The sequence below is a fragment of the Talpa occidentalis genome, unplaced genomic scaffold (assembly GCF_014898055.3).
Source record: "Talpa occidentalis isolate TD23 unplaced genomic scaffold, MPIMG_talOcc4v2.1 talOcc4.14, whole genome shotgun sequence".
NCBI classification, from domain to species: domain Eukaryota; kingdom Metazoa; phylum Chordata; class Mammalia; order Eulipotyphla; family Talpidae; genus Talpa; species Talpa occidentalis.
In genome coordinates this window covers 36,712,615-36,735,786 of record NW_023601433.1, presented here as the reverse complement: position 1 = coordinate 36,735,786, position 23,172 = coordinate 36,712,615, and the positions used below count along the sequence as shown (strand labels likewise).

At 37.3% G+C, this 23,172-nt stretch overlaps 2 protein-coding genes across 6 annotated transcripts in view; one reads left to right on the top strand and one right to left on the bottom strand.

Moving 5' to 3' along the window:
* LOC119244526 (cation channel sperm-associated auxiliary subunit epsilon-like) overlaps positions 1–8,360 on the bottom strand; it is a 30,394-nt gene extending 22,034 nt beyond the window's left edge. For both annotated transcript variants that reach the window (XM_054694946.1, XM_037510308.2), the window contains exons 1-2: positions 8,252–8,360; positions 1,183–1,231 (exon numbers count right to left, since the gene is read on the bottom strand). In XM_054694946.1, the coding sequence (XP_054550921.1) occupies positions 1,183–1,231; positions 8,252–8,316 (114 nt within the window). In that variant the 5' untranslated portion in view covers positions 8,317–8,360. The remainder of the gene's footprint in view (positions 1–1,182; positions 1,232–8,251) is intronic.
* Positions 8,361–10,767: 2,407 nt separating this feature from the next.
* ADSS2 (adenylosuccinate synthase 2) overlaps positions 10,768–23,172 on the top strand; it is a 75,428-nt gene continuing 63,023 nt past the window's right edge. For 3 of the 4 annotated variants that reach the window (XR_008551765.1, XR_008551766.1, XR_008551767.1), the window contains exon 1: positions 10,812–11,046. Coding sequence is in view for 1 of the 4 variants with exons in the window: in XM_037510307.1 (XP_037366204.1) it covers positions 10,864–11,046 (183 nt within the window). In the remaining 3 variants the exon portion in view is untranslated. Of the gene's footprint in view, positions 11,047–23,172 lie in introns of all 4 variants that reach the window. The other variant, XM_037510307.1, reaches the window with a different exon arrangement.

The following is a 23,172-nucleotide window of genomic DNA, read 5'->3' as shown; positions in this document are numbered from 1 at the left end:
CTTTGGGAGTGGACTCCAACCACATGAAATAGCAGGATGTATGCAAGAACAGTCAAATCAACCAATAGGAAATGTCTACATTTAGTGTGAACTCCAGATGGATTTATGGCCTATATTTGAAAGGTAGCAATATAGAGCATGTAAAGGAAAATGTAGGATAAAAATCTTTTCAAGTCAAAGGCAAAGATTTTTCTTAAGGAAGACTCAAAAATATATAAATTATAAGGTGGGGGTGTGGCACATCAAAAATAAACTTTTTTAAAAAATAAGGTATTCATGAGGTTAGATGCAAAACTAGCAAATAAAAACAAGCATTTAAAACCAACATTTGGTAATCATATAGAAGAATACATCTTATTCTATAGATAAACAAGAAAAATTGTCTTACCTATATTTTACTAAATTTTAAACTTTATTATTCTATTTTTAATTATAAAACCAGAAAGTGCTTCACTTTCTATTCCTTTGCCCACCTATACCCCATTTGTTGACTTCTTTATTTTTGTAACATCAAATCTGTTTTAAAAAGTTTTTTACTAGACAAGGTATGTCCAGGGAATGACGTGGGTGCTTGGGCCACAGAACAAGGAAAAGGCACTCCACCTGGTGATTGGCCCTACAAGGCAGCTGAAGAGGGCAGAAAATTAAATGGAAAATGGGCAAAGGGAAGAACAGGCAATTCACAAAAGAGAAGACTGCACAAGTATGGAAGGAGATGCTCAAAATTAGTAGTCATTTGAGAAGTGAAAATAACAAAGCAATAAGTTATTATATAATAATAAGATTGGTGAAAAAAAAAGAAAGTTCAATAATACCAAATTTTGGTGACAACATACACTGGATGAGAGCATAAATTGTGATTGGCATTCTGGAAACAGAGAATGAAGTCTATAGTTTGGATAATCACACATCCTGGTTTGTCTAAACAGTTCTCATACTATATGAATATTAAACCAGAAATTACTTGAAATAACTGCTTATTTTTGCAACACACATATTTAAAGACATTTATGGCAGTTTGAGATTAAATATGTATTAGAAATATAAGTGGGAAGTAAGTGAAATAAAAAAATAAAAGAATGACACTGTGCCATATAACTGAGTATAGTTAACTCTGTTCTCTACTGTAAGCTAAAAAGAGAAAAATTAAACTTAACTATAGTTCAAAAATTAAACACTTACAGTACTCCTGGTATTAAAAATGAGGAAATTTTTGCTGTTAATGGAGTACCTGTGGAAGAAAAGTTAAAATATGAATATTAAAATGATTTCTCCTCCATATAAATAGGAGTCTTTAGATAGTCAAAGCATGCCTGGGCCATCAAGAATTTTATATTTCTGCTCAAGAAGCTTCTAGGCGAGTTTAATCAGGAAAAAATAGGGGATATTAGTGACCTCTGCACGCCACTCTTGTGTCTAGGTTTGTTCAGTTTCTGAAGACACTATAATAAGAAGTAAATACTTTTTCATTATTTTTGTTTTTAGAATGAAAAATTGTTGAAGAATATTGGCTGTAACTTCTTCACTTCTAAACTGAGTTAAAATGAATAGATTGAATATTTAAAAAAAACCCTATTTATTTGCGACACTGAAGAGCAAATTTCTGTCAGTATTATTCATTATCATCACTCTATTATCCAGGGTACTTTAATTTCTCTCTATATGATCTAAGGCAGTACAGTCCAAGAGAAATATGTAGGATGCTTATGTAATAAGAAATTTCCTAGCAGCTACATTGAGAAAAAAGCAAGTGAAATTGATTTAATACTATATAAATAAATATTAATATTATCAAATATGATATGTAACTTAGATAAAATTATTATTAAAGAGCTATTTTATGTGTTTTTGCACTAAGTCTTTGAAATCCAGGGTAATTATACATATAAATTCTCAAGTTGGACTAGTTACACTTCAAGTGTTCAAGTCACATGAGGTCAGTAGATATCACAAAAGCTTAAAATTTCTTTACTCCATGTCTACATTAGACACCTAATTGTCATTGTAATTGCTCTCTCTCTCTCTCTCTCTCCCTCTTTCTCTGTGTGTGTGTGTTAGTGTGTGTGTGTGTGTAATTATGGAATGGCTGGAATATCATAATGTAAATCTTTTACATAATAATACAAGCTTCAATAGTGTTCAAAATTCTTATTTTTAACAGATGTTAGTCATCAGTATTATAAAACAAGTTTTATATAATACAGAACAAATATGAAAACATTTATGTATCTTATATATTCCTACAAATAAAAATATATTCATCAAAGATTTTCTTTTCCAAGTAAGTATGAACTATCTCTTATTTCTTATTTCTAATGAATGTTAGATCCCTTAAATGGGGAAACATTAATGTCATTCCTTTAAAAGTCTGGAATGAGAGAAGGATGCTACCATCACCATTCATACTAACATAGTATTGGAGGTCTTAGTTAATGTATAAAGAAACATAAATTAAAAGCATAGGCTTGAAAAGGAGGAAACAGAATCCAATTTTACAGAAGATCTAGAGATACACATCTTAGAAATATGACTGAACTTTTGAGGTTAGTATAGGGGAGAGTAGGGATGGGAGATCACAATTTGATGCTTGGTATGATTAATATCATATCAAGCATCTACTCTGATTACAATGGTATCAAACTAGAAATCAATTACAAAAAGAAAGCAGGAAAAACTTCTAATATGTGGAGACTGAATGACTATTGGTTAAGGAGGAACTCAAAGAAATAATTAAAAAATACCTCAAGATGAATGAAAATGAGGAGACAACCAACTAGAACATGGGACATAGCAAAACAATACTAAGATGGACATATATAGAAATAGAGGCTCACATCAAGAAACAAAGAACACAAATAATCTTACCTCTCAACTGAAGGAGCTAGAAAAGATGAACAAACAAAACTAAAGCCAGTAGAAGGAAGGAAAGAAATAAAAAATAGAGCAGATAGAAATGAAAAGATTAATGAAACCAAAAGCTAGTACTTTGAAAAGATAATATATATATATATATATATATATATATATATATGTATAGACTATCTTTTAGCTAGGTTCTCAAAGGAAAACAAGACCAAAAAAATCAAATAGAATCAGAACAAAGGAGAAGTTACAATTAACATCTCAGGAATTCAGAGAATTGTAAGAAATATTGTGAATATTTGTATGTTAGTAAGTAAACAACCTAGAAAAGAAGAACAACTGCTTAGAAATGTATAAATATCCAGGGTGGATCAGGAAGAAATAAGAAACCTGAATAGACCAATTGCAAGCAAGGAAAATGAAACAGTCATCAAATAGTTACAGAACAGAATGAAGACCATTCCCGGAACCTGCCTGCTCTAAGAAGGTTCTATCATCTGCTGCATAAAGACAAAACATACTCTCGTGCATAAGACCTTCAATAGAAAAGAACTTTAATTAGTGTGTGATATAGACAGAAGAGAAAGAACATAGTTCAAGATAGTTTCCAATTAAGCACCCTATGTTACCCATTCCCTCATGGGTAAATGCCCAGCTAAATAGGGTTGGCCCAAAGCAAGGCCACTGAGGCCCAAAAGCCTGCCACAAGTCTCAGACACCTTCTGGTGGGGACCGATAGGAAAAGGGCAGAAGGGGCCTGGCAAGTCTGGAAGGAAAAGAACAAAATCAAAATCAAAATAAAGGTTAACATTGTCAGCCTCCCCACGGGTCTCTCACACACATCTCTGTCTCTATCAAGTGTCTCCATGTTGCCCAAGTCCCTGTTACAAGCCCAAAGCCAAGAAGCAAACACAGCTTCTTCTTTACATGTCTCTGTTTCTAGGTCTCCTCTTGATCTCCTTCTTTCCTTCTCCCCATCTTCTCTAGCTTCTCCTCCCTGCTCATCTTCACCCTTCATTGGGTGGGGGGCACAGGGAACCTGGAACAACCTTTCCATGGACAGCACACTATTACACAATGTCTCCCCAAAACTTAAAGTTCGCGACCAGCTGGTTTCACAGTGAGTTCTACCAAACATTCAACGATGAACTAATACCTATCCTTCTCAAATTTCTAATAAATTGAAAAAGAGGGAATACTACCAAACACATCTAAAAGGCCAACATTACCTTGATTCCAAAACTAGATAAATACCACCAAAGGCGAAAACTACAGACCCATTTTTCTGATCATTTATGCAAAATTCCTTAACGAAATCTTAGCAAACTGAATTCAATAATGCATTAAAGGATTATATACCATGACCAAGTGGAATTTATTCTAGAGACACAAGAATGGTTCAACATCTGAAAATCAATCAACATAATTCACCACATAAACATAAGGAAAGATAAAAATCATAGGATCATATAAAGATATACCAAGATATCAAAATATGGCAAGAAAGCATTTGATAAAATTCAGCATTCACGTATGATAAAAACCCTCAAAGAACTGGCTATAGAAGGAACATACCTCAACATAATTAAGGTCATACATGACAAACTCATACCCAGCATTCGCTACTCAATGTTTAAAATAAATCTTAAAAAAATAAACTCAAGGGAGAACAAAAAAGTTCAAAATCCAGTAAAAGGCAGGAAATAATAAAAATTAGATCAGAAAAAATGAAAAAGAAATAAAATAGATAGTACAAAAGACCAATGAAAGTGAAAAGTGATTTATTGAAAACAAATAAAATAGATAAAGTTTTATCTAGGCTTACTAAGAGGGAGAAATCTCAACTAATAGGATCAAAAAGGAAAAAGGAAACATTACAACAGACTGTATGGAAATTTTAAGCATAGTAAGAAATTACTATGTATATTTATATGCAAACAAATTCAACAACTTAGATGAGACAGGCAGATTCTTAGAATGATACAAACCATCCAAGACTGAATAGGAAAGAAATAGAAAACCTGAATAAAATGACAAGCAAGCAAATTGAAACAGTAATCAAAACTCTCCAAAAAAAGAAAACTCCAAGATTATATGGCTTCACAAGCATGAAACCATCTAAACTTTCAAACATTCAAAGATGAATTAATGCCCATTCTGCTCAGATTTTTTCACCAAATCAAGGAAGAAAGAATTCTTCCAAAGATATTTTATGAGGATGGCATTACACTAACACCAAAACTAAAGACAACACAAAGAAAGAACTCTACAGATCAATATCCCTAATGAACACAGATGCAAAAATCCTAATAAAATATTAGCAAACCAAATCTAACAATGCATTAAAAATATTATACAGCACCAGGACCAAGTGGAATTTTATATTAGCAACACAAGGGTAATTTAGCATCTGAAAGGGTAATTTAGCATCAACAAGAAGAAAGCAAAAAAAAAAAAAAAAACCATGATCATATCAATAGATGCAGAGAAAGCACTTGATATGATTCAACATCCATTTATGATGAAAACCCTTGAAAAACTGGGGATGAATTGAACATATCTTAACATTAAAAAGAGCCATAAGTTAAATCCATAGCAAGTATTATTCTCAAAGGTGAAAAGTCAAAAGTTGTTCTACTAAGCTCTGGCACAAGACAAGGATTTCCACTCTCACCATTATTAACCACCGCAGTATTAGAAGTTTGAGTTAGAGCAATTAGGTAAGAGAAAGCTATAAAGGAATCCAAATTCAAAAAGAAAAAGTAAAGCTATCATTATTTGCAGATGATATGATAATATACACAAAGAGCCCCAAAAACTCCACTAAAAACTAATTAAAACAATAAACCAGTTCAGAGAAGTAGAGGAAACAAAATTAACATGCAAACATCAGTTGTCTTCCTATATACAAATAATGAACGAGAAGAAGAAATTAAGAGAGACATCATTACATTAAAATCTCACCAAAAAATTAAAAACCTAACAAAGGAGATGAAGGACACATACAAGGAAAACTATAAAACATTGCTAAAAGAAACAGAAGACAGAAAGAAATGGAAAGACATTTCCTGCTCATGGGTAGGAAGAATCAACATTAACAAAATGGCCATGCTACTCAAAGCAATGTATAGATTCAAAGCAATCACAATAAAAAAATCTCAATGGCATTCTTTAAAAAAATAGAATAAAGACTACTGAAATTCATATGGAACCACAAAAACCCTGAATAGCCAAACCTCTCCTGATTAAAAAGGGGAAAAATGGAGGTATCATATTTCTGGACTTTAAATTATATTATAAAGTCATAATAGTTAAAATAGCATGGTACTGGAACAAAAACACACAGATCAATGGAATAGAATTGAGAGCCCAGAAATAAAATCACACATTTATTAACAACTAATCTATGACAAAGGAGCAAAGTATATATACACTGGAACAAGGAAAACCCTTCAATAAATGGTGTTGTGAAAATTAGATTGCCAAATGCAAAAGAATGAAATTAAAGTGCTATCTCACACCACATATGAAAATCAATTCAAAATGGATAAAAGACTTGAATGTAAGAGCTGAAACCATAAAATACATAGAAGAAAACATAGACAAAACACTCCATGACATAAACTTCAGAAACATCTTTGGGGACTCATTTCCAGCAGCAAGAAGATCAAAGGACAAATAAACAACTGGGACCACGTCAAGTTAAAAAGCTCTGTAACAGTAAAAGAGACAGTAACAGAGAGATGCCATACTGAGTGGCAGAAAATATTTGCACACCATACCCAGAATAAGAGAAAGAATGATAGGGAATATGTACAGAGAGATCATACAACTCAACAGTAAGAAACCTAAACAAAAAGTGGGTAGAACTAAATACACACTTCTCTAAAGATGGTCAAAAGGCATATCAAAAAAGGTTCATCATCACCTATCAGCAGGTAAATGCAAATCAAAACCACAATAAGATACCACTTCACATCTGTGAGAATGGACCATATCAAAATAACCCAGAAACAACAAATGCTGGGGACAGTGTAGAGAAAAAGGAACCCTCTTACACTGTTGCTGGGAATGTAGACAGGTTAGCTCCCGTGGAAAGAAGCCCGGAGATTCCTCAAAAGATTGTAAAGGGATCTTTCATATGACCCAACAACTCACTCCCAGGATTCTACCCAACGAACATAAATATGCTAATTAGAAAGGAAACCTGACTTCCTATGATTATAGTAGCACTATTTACAACAGCCAAGATATGGAAACAACTTAAACCTGCTTCTCCAACACACTCACACACACACATTCACAATGGGATACTACTCAGTCATTAAAAAAGATTAATTCATGCCCCAACATGGATTAAAACTAGAAAAGATCATCCTAAGTGAGGCAGAAGGAGAAAGATAAATACTGGATGGCTTCACTTATACTTGGATATAGAAAAACCAAACAGCAGATGAGACAGATGAAAACTTTAAAATGATTCTTGAGAGCAGACCTTAGATCTGCGGCATCAAAGCGGGGAGAAGGGAGAAGGAGGGAGAAGAGAAAAGAGGTTGGGAGAGGACATCGGAATGGATTACAGTGGAGGACACTGGGTGCTTTGGACAATGGGTGGGAAAATTATGGTGGACACACCTGAGGGAAGAAATCCTGTATTATGGGGGTGGGGGGGGGAAGGATGTAAAATAATGTCATTAATAAAAAAATTAAATTTAAAGAATAATCAAGATTGCAACATTTCTCTAATGTTTTTTCCCATTATCTGTGTTTTATCTGTTGAAAATCTAAGATATTTTGATACGCATTCCAATCAGTTTCTGATTACTGAACAAAAACTTGAATTGAGGATTTCTCAAAATTTTCATTCCCCAAATCAACTCACTCTGATACAGGAATTAAATTTCCATACCCTTATAGTGTTTATATTGTTTACATTTTATAAAGTACTTTCTCACAAATCATTTCGCTAAAAGTACTTAATATAACCCATTAGCACATTATCCTAATAAAGTGACCCCATACCCTATCCCCAATCTCTGGAGATGACTTTTGGGTTTTCATTTTCTCCTCTGGCAAAATAAGGGTTGCAACTGGAGAAAACCGCTTCAAGGATTTATAGGGGCCAATGGTTCAGAGGAATCACGTGAAGGTGCCACGACCCTACTGCGGAAACTTTAGGGATTTTCCAAGACCTTCATTTTCCTCCGTCATTATCTGAAAACTCTCAGAAGGGAGCAGCGGGGCGACGGTGTTAGGGGAGCTGGGGGCGGGATGGAGGTGGCAAGGACAGTGGTGGCCCTGGCCGGGACCCCGAAGAGTGGACGAAGGGCTGGGTCGACGCCCGGCCAGCCCCAGGGAGGACTCCTGCCCAGTGTCCCCATCTCTCTACCTCCACAGGGCCAAGCCGCAGCAGCTCAGCCAGGACAGCAGCAGCACCACTCCCCGGGCTGACATGGCGTCTGCCTCCGCCCAGCAGCCCTGCCCGCGCCGGCCCTGGCTCAACGGCTCCGGGAGCCGCGCCGGTGCCGCAGCCCGGGCGAGGCGTGTGCGCGTGCGCGCCAAGCGCGCGGCTCCCTGGGCCCCCTGGGCGCTTGAAGGTTGGGCACTAGGGAAAGTGTAAACAAGACTTCTTTTTTGAGTGAAAAAGCAAAACCACTTAGGAAAATCCAAGTTGACTGGAAGGTGAAGTGTTTAAGTTAGTGTACCTTAGCCCCAATGTTGTGAGGACTACATCACCACGACGACAGCAAGTGTATATCTGGCAGTGCTTTCCAGGCATTCCACAAATGATTTATAAGTTGAACAGAAATGAAAAGCAATTTGTGGGCCTCCCTGGTGTCGCAAGGGGGTAAGCACCGCACTGTGAGGCAGTCCAAAGCACGAGTTCGATCCCCAGCCGGCCAGGGAGCAACCCACATGGCGCAGCAGACCTCTCCTGACTCACCCACTTCTCCCCTCAGCAGTGTATTTCAGTCAATCTGCCTGTTCTGTTCCCCACTCTGTCTCTTGTGGGTCCTCTCACCCCCTGCATCTCTGGCCCAGCTCTTGTATGCATCAATAAATAAATCTTAAAAAAAAAAAGCAATTTGTACTTGAGCACCTATGTGTGCCTAACACTACTTCATACATGGGAGTACAAAGAAATATGACAAGTATTCTGGTTTGACAGAGGGGTTTGTAATCTTGTGGTAAAGACAAGATAAAGCAGTTGTCACATTATATTATAATTGATCAGTTTACTTGTCTGTAGACTAAATCATCTGAATCCTTCAGAGCTGCAATTCTATTTTTATTACTCCTTAGAGGATCAATGTCCAGCACAATCTTCCTTTGTAGTAGGTTCTCAATGTTTATTGACTTAATGAATCACTGGGAGAAAAAAAGTAAAATATTAAAATGTGGTCTAAGCCCTATTAGATAACATGACTGAGAATATGATTTGGAAGACAGTACATTTAATGAGACCCTATGTCCACTTTTCCCAGTAGCAATTTTACATCAGAATTCGATGTCATAGTTAATTTGCATTGAATCTAATAAAGCATTAGATCAGCAGTAGGTATACTCTGGACTCTGCCGTTAACACTTTAAAAGAAGTGGAATATACAAAAGAGCCTGGACTCTGGACTCAGACTGTCCAGGCACAACTCAGTACTCACCAGAGCAAATTACTTAACTTTTAAATCCTGTAAAATAAGGATAATGTTGAGACAGAGTAAGATAAGCACCCGGTAGGTTTCCACTGGTAGAAACCCCCAACCAAATCCCATAACAGAGGAAAACACTTGCTGATCAAGGAGAAGACAATAAAGAGAAAGGGGGTGGGGACCCTGAAACTGAAGCAACTGATTCAGCATGAAGTCAAAAGCCCAACTATTAAGAATACAAAAAGTAGCCCCCCAAAAAGGACCTCATGGATATCTCACTGAGATTCCCTCCCCTGCGGGAGTTGTACTCTACTCTCTTTCTCTTTAATAAATTCCTAACTTCTTTACATCACTGAATTTCTGTCCTTCCTTACTGATGGCTGTGGCAGCTTGCTTCATTCTTCGAAGTTCAAGCTTCCAGGAACTCATTTGGGTAGCTGTGTGGAGCTTCTGGGCTTCAACATTCTCATAAAGTCGTGAGAACTGAAACACTAAAGGCATTACATTATCTGGCATGGACTATATGACAGAGGTAATTCATTCCTACTCTGTGAGCCTGGTTCTGATGTATAAAATGGAAAAGGTTAGGCCTCCATTTGATCTCTAGATTCTCAAGTCTAATGTCCTCTACTTAGTCTCTTTACTTTGGAGTTTGCCCTTTTTGATTGCTCTCTCCATCTCTGACCTTTACTTTTCAATTCTAAACTTCTATTTCCAACTCCATTCTTTTTGTATCTTGAAATTTCAAGTTTACACTTTGCCCACACTCTCTCACTCCTTAATAAAAATCAAATCTTCAAAAAATGTTGAAGCGTAACGCTTCCAGAGACCGAAACCTGCAGATGGCGGACTCCATAGCACCGCAATACGTCCCTTGATCCCGGAGCATTGCCTGCCGGGAGTTGTAGTTTCCCGCTTGAGCACGCATCTCCGCGCCTCTCCAGTTTGAAAAGCGAGAGGAAGGGTGGGTAGGCGGGGCGTTAAGGTTAACGCGCGCTCTAAGCCCCGCCCCTACCCCTTCCGCTCCGGGGGCTGGCCCTGGCGCGGCGCGACGGGCCGCGGAAGGGGCGTGGCCTGGGTCCGGCTGGCGGCGGTTGTAGCCGCCAGGCCCGCCTCCTCCCGGCGGAGCTGCGGCTGCCGGCCTGCGCGGGGCAGTCATGGTCCCCTCCTGAGTGGGCCCTGGCGGAGAGAGGGGCGGGGCCTGGCTGGAGGGTGGTGGCCGGGCGGGGGCGGGGGCGGGGCCGGCCTCTGGCTTCTTCTTCCTCCGCATGTGGCTGGCGGCCGCAGAGCAGCTCGGTTCGCGCACTGGTCGCCGCCCGCGTCTCCTCTGGGCTCTCCTCGCGTCACCGGGGCCATGGCGTTCGCCGAGACCAACCCAACGGCATCCTCCCTCCCCAACGGCGACTGCGGCCGCCCCAGGGCGCGTCCCGGGGGGAACAGGGTGACGGTGGTGCTCGGCGCGCAGTGGGGCGACGAAGGCAAAGGGAAGGTGGTGGATCTGCTGGCGCAGGACGCCGACATAGTGTGCCGCTGCCAGGTGAGGCGACCGGGCTCCGACTGAAGCCGGGCCGGGGCGCTGGGGCCCAGAACCCGGATCCACTTTCCAAAATAAGGTGTCACCTTGAGGTTCTCGTCCGTTGCCGCGAACTGCGGCGACACGGAGGAATGGCGGGAGGTCAGAGCCCCCCGACCCGGGGTCTCGAGTCGAGGGTCTGGGGTGGCTCTGAAGGAAAATTCGGGTGAGGGAGCGCCTTTGGGATGCGCGATGCCGGGGGAGTTGAATTTTTCGCCCCGGGGACGGCGCTCAGCTCCAGTACTTGGGCCAGGGTGGGGTGGGTTGTGATCGGAGTTTGAGGAGCTGCCGCCCAAGGCCTGCTTGCGGCACCGAGCGCGGCCGCAGACCCTTCCCATCACCTACCCACCGAGGTTTCCCAGTGGGAGTGGATTGTTCCGAAACGCCTTGAAATCCACACTCACCTGCCTGCAGGCCCTGAGCTTGTAGAGCTTTGCCTCCACGGGTCCACTTTGTTGACATGAAATTTGGACTGTTGGATGACCCGGGTGTTTTATTCAGTATCCCGCGTATCAGTATTAAGGAGAGATGATTTTTACGTGGGTTCCCGGAGGAAGGAATCCCAGCTCTTTTACGAGTGAGGTCAGTAAACTGATGGATGTCAAACCTGGTATTTAGAGATATTTACATTGTTACTGTTACTCTCACATTGAAAGTGAACTTTCTCGGGAAATGGAGTGGTAACGTACTTCCTACCGGGGAGACACGTGGTTATCAGTGTAAGCTTTCTTCCTATTTGTAATTTGCTTTGAAGCAGCCTGGAGGCTAGGTCTTTGTAAAGGCTCTTAAGATAACTATTACCCATTTCAAAATACGAAATAGTTGAGCAATAACCGCTTTCAAAACAAAATGGGATGTAATATTTGAATTCCTCTCTGTTTAGGTCGCAAGACTGCCTCTTCATGAATGTGTGTGGTTCAGTATGATGATTCCATGCTCTATATGTTCTAACAAGTTAGTAGGCCCACTTGATTGGAAGCTTTCTACATAAAATTGAATGTCATTTGAGCATGCAGATCCAAGGTCAACTCAGGAACATAAAAAAACTAAATGCAAGTATTCCCAGACTAGTGTTTTTGCATGCAAAAATTCACACTGTGCATTTCTTAACTAAGGTAACTGTCACACCAATTGCCAGTTGTACTACCACTAGCACCACCTCCACATCTTCCTTCCAACCTTCTATTCCTCCACCCCTCTCTTTCTTAATGGCACTCCTAGAGATGTTGCCATTGAGTTGCTGCCCTATACTACCTTTGGAGCTGGCCCAGAAGCCCAACTTTCACCTTCCTTTTCCTCTTAGATTTCACCATACTGTAAGGGAAGAAGTATGAGAATACCTTACTCTAGCTGCATAGAGAGGGAGAGAGACTGTGGTCTTTTTCTCTCCTTCACTCTGTCATTCTTGACATCTCCTTTACCTGGAAATAGTAATACTCAGGTTGAATTACATTATGGTTTGTAAGGGCTTTGGGAGTGTAACCTTTAAAGTGTTTATTCCAAAATATCCTCAATTTTAATACCTCTGTGAAAACTAGTAGATTAAGTTCGTAGTGTGGAAAAGGTGTTATTACATAACTGAAAGTAGTCTTGAAGGTGGTTATAGGCCCGTTTGAAGTGATGCCCTTGGAAAGTTAAGAGAGAGGTGACTGAGAAGGAGCCAAGTTTAACTTTAAAATGTTGGCTGAAGATAGAGGAGAAACAAGAACAGACTTCTTAGGCACTTTCCTCACCTGTAAGCTTTTTACCTTTCCTGTATAATTCTGTATAATTACCTTTCCTGTATAAGTTTTTTATATTCTAGTGCCTCTTAAGAGCTGTTCATTAGGAGGATTGTTAGTTATGTTAGTGAAAAGTAGATTGAGTAATAAATAGGTCACTTGTGTTTCATTTTGGTGACTTCTTATTTGGTCAGTCTTAGTAAGCTGACATCTCCTTAATGAAGTTCTTAATGAAGACTGCAGCGTGTTGAAATTCTTAATGACTTTATAGAGAACTGGGAAAAGTCAACATTAGAAAAGACATTTTGGAACTTAAATTGCCTTGTTTGATGTTGGAGTATTAAAATACATACTTTGTTAGAGTTAAATAGGTGAATTTTTTTTGTCATTAATGCCATGAACTCAAATTTTATCCTATTGCTTTTCCAGAAGCAGTGCATAGAATGTATCCATATTTCAACAAGAGAATCATAATTTTAGGAACTTCTTCCAATGTAAAATTCAGTTTTAAAACATTACTTTACTTTTAACTATGCTTTCATAAATGCTCTTTTTGCAAAGAAAAATGCAAAGCTAATGGCATTTTCATCGTAGCAGTTAAGGAGAACTATATCTTTCATATTCAGGATTTATGAAAAGTTGTTTATAATTTGGTAGCTACTCTGATCATAAATGAAGTTGTAAAGAACTTGCATCAAAGGAGGACCACTACCAACGCCTTAATTTTTAATCAGTATGTCTTATAAGGAAAGGAAGAATTAAATATAGAACCTATTCCAGGTACACTTCATTCAGAAAGCATGAATATTTCCAGATTCCCAGCATTACATTTAAAAAAGCAGGATGGTGACTGCCAGGAGTTTACAGTCTTGTGGACAACTGCAGTGTAAATAAGTATTGCCAGGGAGGGCATGGAGAAGGACAAGTATAGGATTTTAAAAGGGTAAATGTATAGGAATAGGAAGGCCCCTTTCTGCCAGCACAGTTGTAGCTCTGTTAGGGAACCTGTTACTGCCTTCCTTCCCAAATTACCTCAAAGTAAACAATTCATTTCCTTTGTTTTGTTTTGTTGTTGGTTTATTGCAGTTTCATTGAAGTTATATGAGTTTCAGATGCATCCTTTATTTTGTTGATTAGAAAGTAGAGATTGTAATTCTTGCAGTTTATACCAGGCCTTAAGCAAGGGCTTACTTATTGTTACTGGAGAAAGAAAGCTTGGTACTTTTGCCTGCAATGATAGGTATAAAATTGCCTGTGATCAGGAAAGCTAGTACAGTATTTTTGTTGTTCTTTTCCTCCAAGATTTTAAAGTTAATGTCAAGAGAAAATTTTAACTATAGTTAATTATTAAGGAAAACTATCATATTACTTGGTATATAATAAAAGTTATATATAAGGAAAAGTTATATATCAGGTGTCTGTATTAGGAAAGCTCCAGAATAGTATCCCCTTTCTTCGTTGTTTTTTCCTCCAGGATTTTAAAGTTAGTTTAAAGAGAAAATATTAACTACAGATAATTATGAAGGAAAACCTATATCCTTTTACTTGATATAAAGTAAACATTATGATAAAATGTTAATTTGTAGCTAGATATTGCTGGTATCTGCTGAAGGCTCTGAAACCACCTATTAGTAAGTAATAAAGAAGTATAAAAGACATACCAGCAAACTGACTTTTCTGCTTAAAATAGAAAGGTTGAAAGATAATTTAAAAGATTACAACTTCAATGATGTTTGCTGCTTTGCCGTGTACAGCTAAAATTATCTCCCAAACTATTTCCCATAATTTTGAAGATGGTATGAGAATTAGTATTTAAGATAAAATAGTCTTCTGGGTTATAACTGGCTATTTCCTTACTATCAGAGCTGCTTTTTACATTGTTTATACCATTTCCCACGTACTTAACTGTATACTAGTGTGTGGTATACTTGGTTGAATCTTGTTTTCTACTAAGTATATATACTAGAATATAAATTTTCTCAAAAAGAGAACTTGTTCCTTTCTATTTTTTTTCCATAGCACCTAGTATTATGTTGAGGCAGAGAGGAAATAAATACTCAAAATATTTATTGTGTGGCTGGGCTGGATGACCCTTAGAAATTTCTTTGAAATCAGTCCTCTAAATTATTTTAACATCTCCTTGGCCAATTTAATTGACTGTTGGCATGAGTTAAAGTGGATGCCCCAGCATTACTGGGATTAATATTTGTTACTTAGTATTTTAACGAGTGTTTTTTGCTTTATGCCATTATGGTCAAAGGCTTTAATAGTGGGCTTTAATAGTGCAAAATCTTATCTCTTGTATCTGTAAAACAAAAATAACTGATACTTGGTTTTTGATTTTTTTTTGTTGTTGTTGGTTTGTTTGTTTTGTGTATTTCCTCACCATGTTTTAGGGCAATAGATCTTAAACTTTGGCTAGTAAGGATCTTCCAAGTTTACTGTTTAAGCCTGTTATACTAGTGTATATGATAGACCATTATTTCTACTTTTAGGTATGATTATTTTTAATTATATGAGTTTATTGCAGTGGTTTCTGATCAGTATTATTCTGGTTCTTTAATTTTGGTGGAAATGGGTACATTAGTTGCGTAGTTTCATTAAATTCTCACCAATAAGTGAAGACTGGTGACTATTAGAATACTTTTATCTATGGAAAAGGGGACATTGCCTGACAAGAGCAATTGAAAAGAAGAGTAAATAGAGGGCAGTTCCCATGAGAACTCTGGCTCCAGGATGGGATGGTTCTTTATATTGACCCAATCTTTAATTATATTTAATTCAGTATAATAGAATTTTTTAAAAAACTGAAGGTCCCATGAAATTTTTTTAAATGGGATTTTTGTCCATCAAACTTTTAAAGACCTTTTAAAGGAAAAAAATATTATTCGTGGCAAAACATTTTTTGACTTGAAATCTGCAATTCAATTTCAATTGTTTTTAAGGAAATATCTTCATAAATGTAATAATTTATGCAATTTATCAAGCATTACAGAGAGCAACAAAACATCATTGGTTTTTTTCTTTATTTTATTTTATTTTATTTTTTGCTTGCAAGTCTGATTCACCTTTCTGTGACCCTTGTTTAGTGAATGTGTTCACTGGAGTTTGTTAGAATTTAAAGTTTCTTCATTAGAAACCCCATTTTCACTTTGAGTGTGAGAAGTTGTTTCATAATGGTAATTTAAGTTACAAAATACAGGGTACCTGAGATTTTCTTCATTTGTGTGACATTTCTCTATATATGAAACTGAAAGGTAACTATAATAATGGGAGCTAAACTGGATATCTTTAAGCCTGTAAAAGATAATTGAGCAGTGCACTTGGCTGTCTGCTAAAAAGTAATTTCGGTAGGTACCCTGTGTATGTTTCCTTTTCCTGTCTAGTGTGTCTGGTTACTATTGAATAGTTTCAATTTGATCAGCTTAGTGGCAGTAACCACCTGCTCTACTTTGAAATCATAAAGTAACTGCAATTTTATGTGTTTTACTAAAAGAACAGTTATTCTTGTTTAGAATTACTTTATTGATATGAATTGACAAGTGTTTTAGTTTTGGCAAATAATGAAATGTTTCATCTGGCAAGAGAGTTGTAGGTTTTAGTCTTTACCAAGAAAGCAGCACAGTTAATAAGCATTGACTCAAAAGATTAAGTTCCTAAGAATCTTAGGCAAAAGAAATGGGAACTCTTTTGGTTATTAGAATAGTTCAACAGCCTGGGGTCAGGGGCATTGCTGCTCTCTGTTGTAATCCATAGTGGTAACTTTGACTTCTTGATGTTCACATTTAGCTCTATAATTACAGTACCGTATTCATGATTCAAAGCAAAAAAGGACAAATAGAGGACACGTAGACTAGAGCCCTAGTGGACGGAGAAATGCCTTTGGGCTGGACTGGGACCTCCATTGTTGGAAAAGAGACACAATTTTTTTTTTAAGATTTATTTATTTATACAAGCACAGGGTACAGTCAGAAGCACGGGAGGGTGAGAGAATTCACCAGAGCCAGAGCGGGGAGCAGAACAGGCAGACTGACAAAGTACACTGCCGAGGGGAGCAGCAGGCGGCAGGAGAGGTCTGCGCGCCATGTGGAACCCTCGCTGGCAGCTGGGGATCGAACAGGCACTGCAGAGGCTATAGGCAGCTTCGCAGCCCACAGCTCAACCGCTGCACCACCAGAGAGGCCCAGGAGACAATTGTTTTAGGTTTTATAGCCCTGTCAAGAGGCTTTTCACCGACTGCACCTTCTTTATTCTTTATGACGACAGGAATGCCTCTCTTGGTGGTGGGGGGAGTGATTTTGGGAAGAGGAGATTTATAATAGTAAGTTAAATTAATAATCAGTCACTTTTGAAGACTAATATTTCATTCTCTTCCAAACTTTTTTTAATTTCTCCTCAGCCTGTGGGAGTATATTAATTAGAAACTTAACAGTATCTCCTGATACAAACAACTCTTCGTAACCTCTGGTTTGGTTTCATAGAAAGGAAATTCAGAGCATTTGTCTTTTGACTTCCTTCAGGTTAATATCAAATTGGAAAGAAAAAGTACTCATGGAAAAACAGAACAGTTATGAGATGACTAATTACTGTTATGTCATCATATATCCTACAGCACTGCTTTTAGAGTTTTGTCCTTGGCAGCATAAATATTAAAATGTAGAGGTTAACAATTTTGCTATTAATTTTCTACTGGTGCAAGATGTGAACTTCAGAAGCCAGGTATATTGTTTTATGAATGTAAGGTCAGGAACAAGACACAGTGCAGGTTTTCTGATCCCATGCAGACCCGGTAAAGGAGCAGTCAGAGTCCTCAGTGGTTTTTTGCAGGTCTTTTATTGGGGTTCACCAGGCATATGGCAGGCAGGGGTGCTGGGGGGCCGGGAGGCTGACAGGCCTCCCAGCCCCCAGCAAATTCTCACTCTATCTGGGCTCTCTGGTGATCTCGGCTTCTCTTCGGCTTCTGCTGCTGCTTTCTCGGCTTATTTTGGCATCCCTGTGATGCCGCCCTTAAAAGCACAGTCTTAGCGCAGGTGTACCCACTCCAGGTGCCCGCCATCAGGCATGCATTCAGGATCACAGGGTTCCCTCATCTATCCTGATGGCGGGAGGGCAGAAAAGCCTGATACCTTTTACCTTACCCTACAATGAATCATTGGAATTCTTTGTTTTTAAGCAATGGAGATTATTTTAAACAAAATGGGAATTTATTTGAATGAAGAGCAACACACCAAGCCCTGGAGTGGCCTGAGGCAAAGGAAGCTCCTGAGATCTCAGCAGCCAGAACTGCAGTCTTTCTTTTGTAGGATGTTCCTTTAGATGACTGACATCTCTAACTCTTAACTGCCTTCCTTGCAACTCAAAATCAATTCCCAAGAGGAAGGAGCTTAATTGACTCCAGGTGGATCAAGTTTTCCAAAGGGGAGGTTGGACAGAGGAGGAACTGAACATAGAAAAGGTATAGCTAGCTGACTTAATTTCATATTGGAAAATAATGAATAGGTTAGCAATTCTAGGTTGTTCCTATTTGTAAATTGCTTTATACTAGTCTAATATGCTTTAGATATCTAGTGCTTTTTCTAGAGTAAAGAATGTTTGACTTAGTTTCTTATTATCTTAACTAAAATTGAAATAATGAAAATTAACTATATTGGTTTTAAAAAACTGAATCTTTAGAAATTGTGCTTTTCAGCTTTGAGAACATACCATTTTCATAATGCTTCCTCTCCATGATTTTGTAGTGTATTTCATGACATAGATATTTTTTCTTGATATTAAGAAGGCTATTTAATGTTTCATATACACTTAATCAAAATGTAAGAATAATAGTAAAAAATTGGAAAATAAATACAAAGAAACGTATGTTTTGTGATCGGTGAGAGCTGATTGGATTTTCTTTTATATATTCACCTTAATACAACTGATTTGCATTTAATATGAGAAAAAATCAAATAAGGCATTGTAAACTAATGTTTTTCCTTAGAGAACTTGTGAAATAACATGCAGCCACTTGGGAATCACACTATGTTTTTGTTTTGTTTGTATGTTTCTTGGAGATTTGGAGGGCATATTTCAAAATTTAAAATGTTCAAAAAGATACCTGAGAATTATTAAGAAATATTTATTAATATAATTTACCTGGGAAACATTATTTTCTGTTACATAGTTACTTGTGTAAGTATTAATGTAGCATACATAATATGAAAGCTATGCTAATTAAAAGTATTGGTAACTGCTACGTAAGTGACTGGTATAAGTGTTATGGGAATGTAGCAAAGCAACAAGGAAGTGGGTATATGATTAATATTATTTTGGAAGGATGAGTTTGATTTGGAAAAATTTTGGACAAAGGAATAGTGTATCTTTGTTAAAAGTACATCATCATTTTATAGTACTGTCTGACCTCCCCAGTGCTACTTGGGAAAATCATTAAATGTGATTAAGCAGTATGTCCTTGGTTACTCATCTTGGTACACACTGTATAAAGTTCCTCATGTGGGAAGCAGTTCTCTCACAAATACAGAAACTTGAATTTCGTAGTACCTGCCCATGTAATTTGTGTTGTGTGGTGGTTGGCAGAGGTACTCAGAGTGAAACTTCTTTTTGTTATCTACTAATATATGTGAACAATTACCAAGGTGAGTTTTGTATATTCCATACAATCTATAAATATTTTATGTTAGCATCCCAATGGGCACTTCAGATTTGAAGCTTCATCTGTTAACAGTTTGTGAAATATGACAATAAAACTCATTTCGTAGAAACTTTTCAAGAAACTCCTTATGAGGGCCTCCCCGGTGGCGCAGCGGTTGAGCGCTGGGTTGTGAAGCTGTCCACAGCCTCTGCAGCGCCGGTTGGATCCCCTGCTGCTCCCAGGCCACCGGAGGAGGGTCCCCCATGGCGCGCAGACCTCTCCTGCCGCCCGCTGCTCCCGTCAGCAGTGTACTTGGGTCCTTCTGCCTGCTCTGCTCCTCGCTCTGGCTCTGGTGAATTCTCTCACCCTCCCACCTTCTGACTGTACCCAGTGCATGTACAAACAACAAAAAAATAAATAAATAAAAATACATGCCTCTTTAAAAAAAAAAAGAAACTACTTATGAATAGCTTCTCAGCTCACTTAACTTACACTTGTGTTTCAAGATTAAGAGATATCATACCCCAACTCCTTTATAGGCTACTGGTGACCAAATATGCTAATGGGTATATAGATTATCTAGGGTTACTTCAAATATTAACCATATTTTCATATTCAAACAATTTAAATGAGGTTTAAACCACATAGTAATCCATAATAAACCATTGGTGATTTAAAATGTCTGGTTACTGTTAAATGAGCAAACTGTTCACTGAAATGTGGTTTCAAGGCTTCTGCAGCTGAACCTTTCCCACCTGAGCCACTTCCTATACAGTTGAAAGAATTTAAGGAATTAAACCATTTTATCCCCATAAAGTCATCTGTCACAACCACCTGCCTCAGAAAAACTCAGGTATAGTCATTGCCATCATTACTGCCTGTCTTGGTCAATTATTAACTAAGAGAATAGCCTTTTTTTTTTAACACAGCAAGAACATTGTTTTGTAGCACCAAGTTAATAATTATTTCAGCAAATAAGATTATATTAGTATACTATAAAAATAATTTTGTTAAATTAGGAGAATTACCTTAAGGGTCAGCTACAAAAATTAGGAGGTTAAAAAAAACTATTATACAAATGATAAATTACAAAAAGAATTGGTTTTGCTTAAATAATAATGTTTTACTGGTTATCTCAGATACCAGTACTTTAAAACAATTTAATAATTTATAAGAATTTAGAATTAAATAATTATAAGTTAGCAGTTTTCTAGACTCTAAAGAAATTTTAATGAGCTTTATATGGTGAAAAGATTTTTCCTAAAGTTGGGGAGAAGTTTCCTAAACCATGAAGTTAAAATGAAAAGGTTAATATTGGAATAGGAGATGAAGAAAATGAAACACACACACTCACACACACACACACGGGAATTACCTAGTGAACTATTTAAACAAGGCTAACACCACTGTATATATAAAACATATATATATAATATATGTTTTAGGATTCTGTCAGAAGTGACGGATGAGCTTGCACAAGTCGGATGAGCTTGCACAAGTGTGAAGTAATGAAATGTGCCAGAAAGTGTAGTGCAACATTGTTTGTAATGATAAAAGATAGGAAGCAATCCAGATGCCTCTCCTACTAGACCATTTTAATTTGTATTCATTTGAAAAGAGCACAGGTCATCTGTTTAAAGAATGAGATGGTTCTGCAAGTTACTCAGGTGTATATAGTTCACTACCATTTATGTAAGTGAAATAAAAATATGTAAATTTAAAAATATATAAATGTGTCCCTCAGGAAGGATGTAAAAACACTGTTGGTAATTGCTTTCCTGGCAGCAGGAAATGGGAGATAAGAGTATGAGAAAGACTTCACTTTTTACTGTGAATTCTTCTGTGCCATTGTATTCTATCTAGATGTTACCTATTTAAAAAATAGTATAAAATACTCATCTGTTCCTTTGGTGGTATCAAGTGAAGGAGGTATTGCTTAACATTCCTTTTCTTACCAACTACCTGTCATCTTGTAGACTATAGCCCACATTGTCAGATCTTTTTTCCCACTTAACATACACAGCATATGCTAGTTTTCAAGCAAGGAAATTCTGTGTATAGAGCAAAATACAGTGCAGATAGGCCTTTTGCTTTTTTGAAGATTTTTTTTTTTTAGCACCCTCTTTTTCTAACATTTTTTGTGAATTCATGATTGGTGACAATTTGGTAAAAAGTAAATAATATTCTTTTTGTCAAACAACCTGGTTGTCAAATTAAACTAGTAATTCTTTGGAGATAGGTTTTTTTTTTTTTTTTAAAATAAAGATTTATTTATTTATTTATTTATTTATGCATACAAGAGCCTGGGGTATAGGCCAGAGGTGTGTGTGTGGGGGGGGGGGGCGTTGTCCTGAGAGGATTCACCAGAGACAGCGGGGAACACATCAGGCAGATTGACTGAAGCACACTGCTGAGGAGAGCAGCGGGGCAAGTCAGGAGAGGTCTGCTGAGTCATGTGGGTAGCTCCCTGGCTGGCAGGGAATCGAACTCATTCTGCGGGTTTCGTCTTAACCCTTGTGCCACCAGGGAGGCCCCAGGAGATACAGTTTTGATTGGTACTTTCTAATGTCCCATAAGTGTATGTTGCAAACATATTCCTAGTTTGTGTTTTACTTTAAAATTCTTGTTAATGTTGCATAGAAATTTAGATATATAATCAATTACTTAGGTAATTTTTCTTCTCCATGAACATACGCTAAAATATGTGAGTTTACCAAGTCTGCTTTTTCAAGAAGATACATGCTGCTTTTATAAATTACACTACCAAGCAGTACACATGGCACCCATATTTTATAAACTTGCTAGAACCATAGCATATAAATCTTTTTAAAATTTATTAATTAAAAAAATTATTGAGTTAATATCAGTGTACAATACCATGATGCTGTTTTAGTTTCAGGTGTGTAGCATAATGATTTGACATTGGTAAACATCATGGAATGACCATCACAATAAGTCTATTTTCCATCTTCGCACTTTTCAAATTTGTGATACCATATTATTGATTATGGACCCTGTGCTGTACATTGCATCTCCTTTCATGTAGTCAATTTTTATTTGTAGTTTTTCCTCAAACTTTTTAAATGCAAAAATTAGAAAAATTATCTGGTCATTTATTAGTACTTTGTAGCCAATTTTTATCATTTGACTTCTCACATTTCACTTTTTATTGACTATATAGGACTTCACAGAGTGGAAATTTTGCCTTGGGTTTAGAGTATGATTTTCAGCCTTAGAGATTCCTAGTTTCAGTGTATTACTTTATGCAGAGATGAATAGATACAAGAAATCTGTCACTAACCAAACTCATAGATTGCACACACACACACAAATTTATAAATTTTTATAAATTTAAAAATTAGTTAACCAGTATTTGAGAGTTACTTTTGAGATTTCCTTGTTGGTAAGTCCAAGTAAGAATACAAATTTCAGGCTTGACACATTCCTGGGACAATGGGAATAATATGAATATTTATATCAAATTAAGGTGACTGAAAAAATTACTCTTCTATTATAGGACTTTGTTTAGCTAACAATTAATTAGATTATTCTATGTGATAATTAATTAGATTATTCTATGTCCTATATAGTACTGAAAACAGAATAACAAGCTACTCACTGCTTGAACTTTCATTCTCTTTTAGGAAGTGCTAGATCTTCCTATCTTCTGGAAACCTGAGTTCTCCATTTTTTAGATCCTGTTAGGAACAATCACTCAAGTATACTATCTTGGGAAAG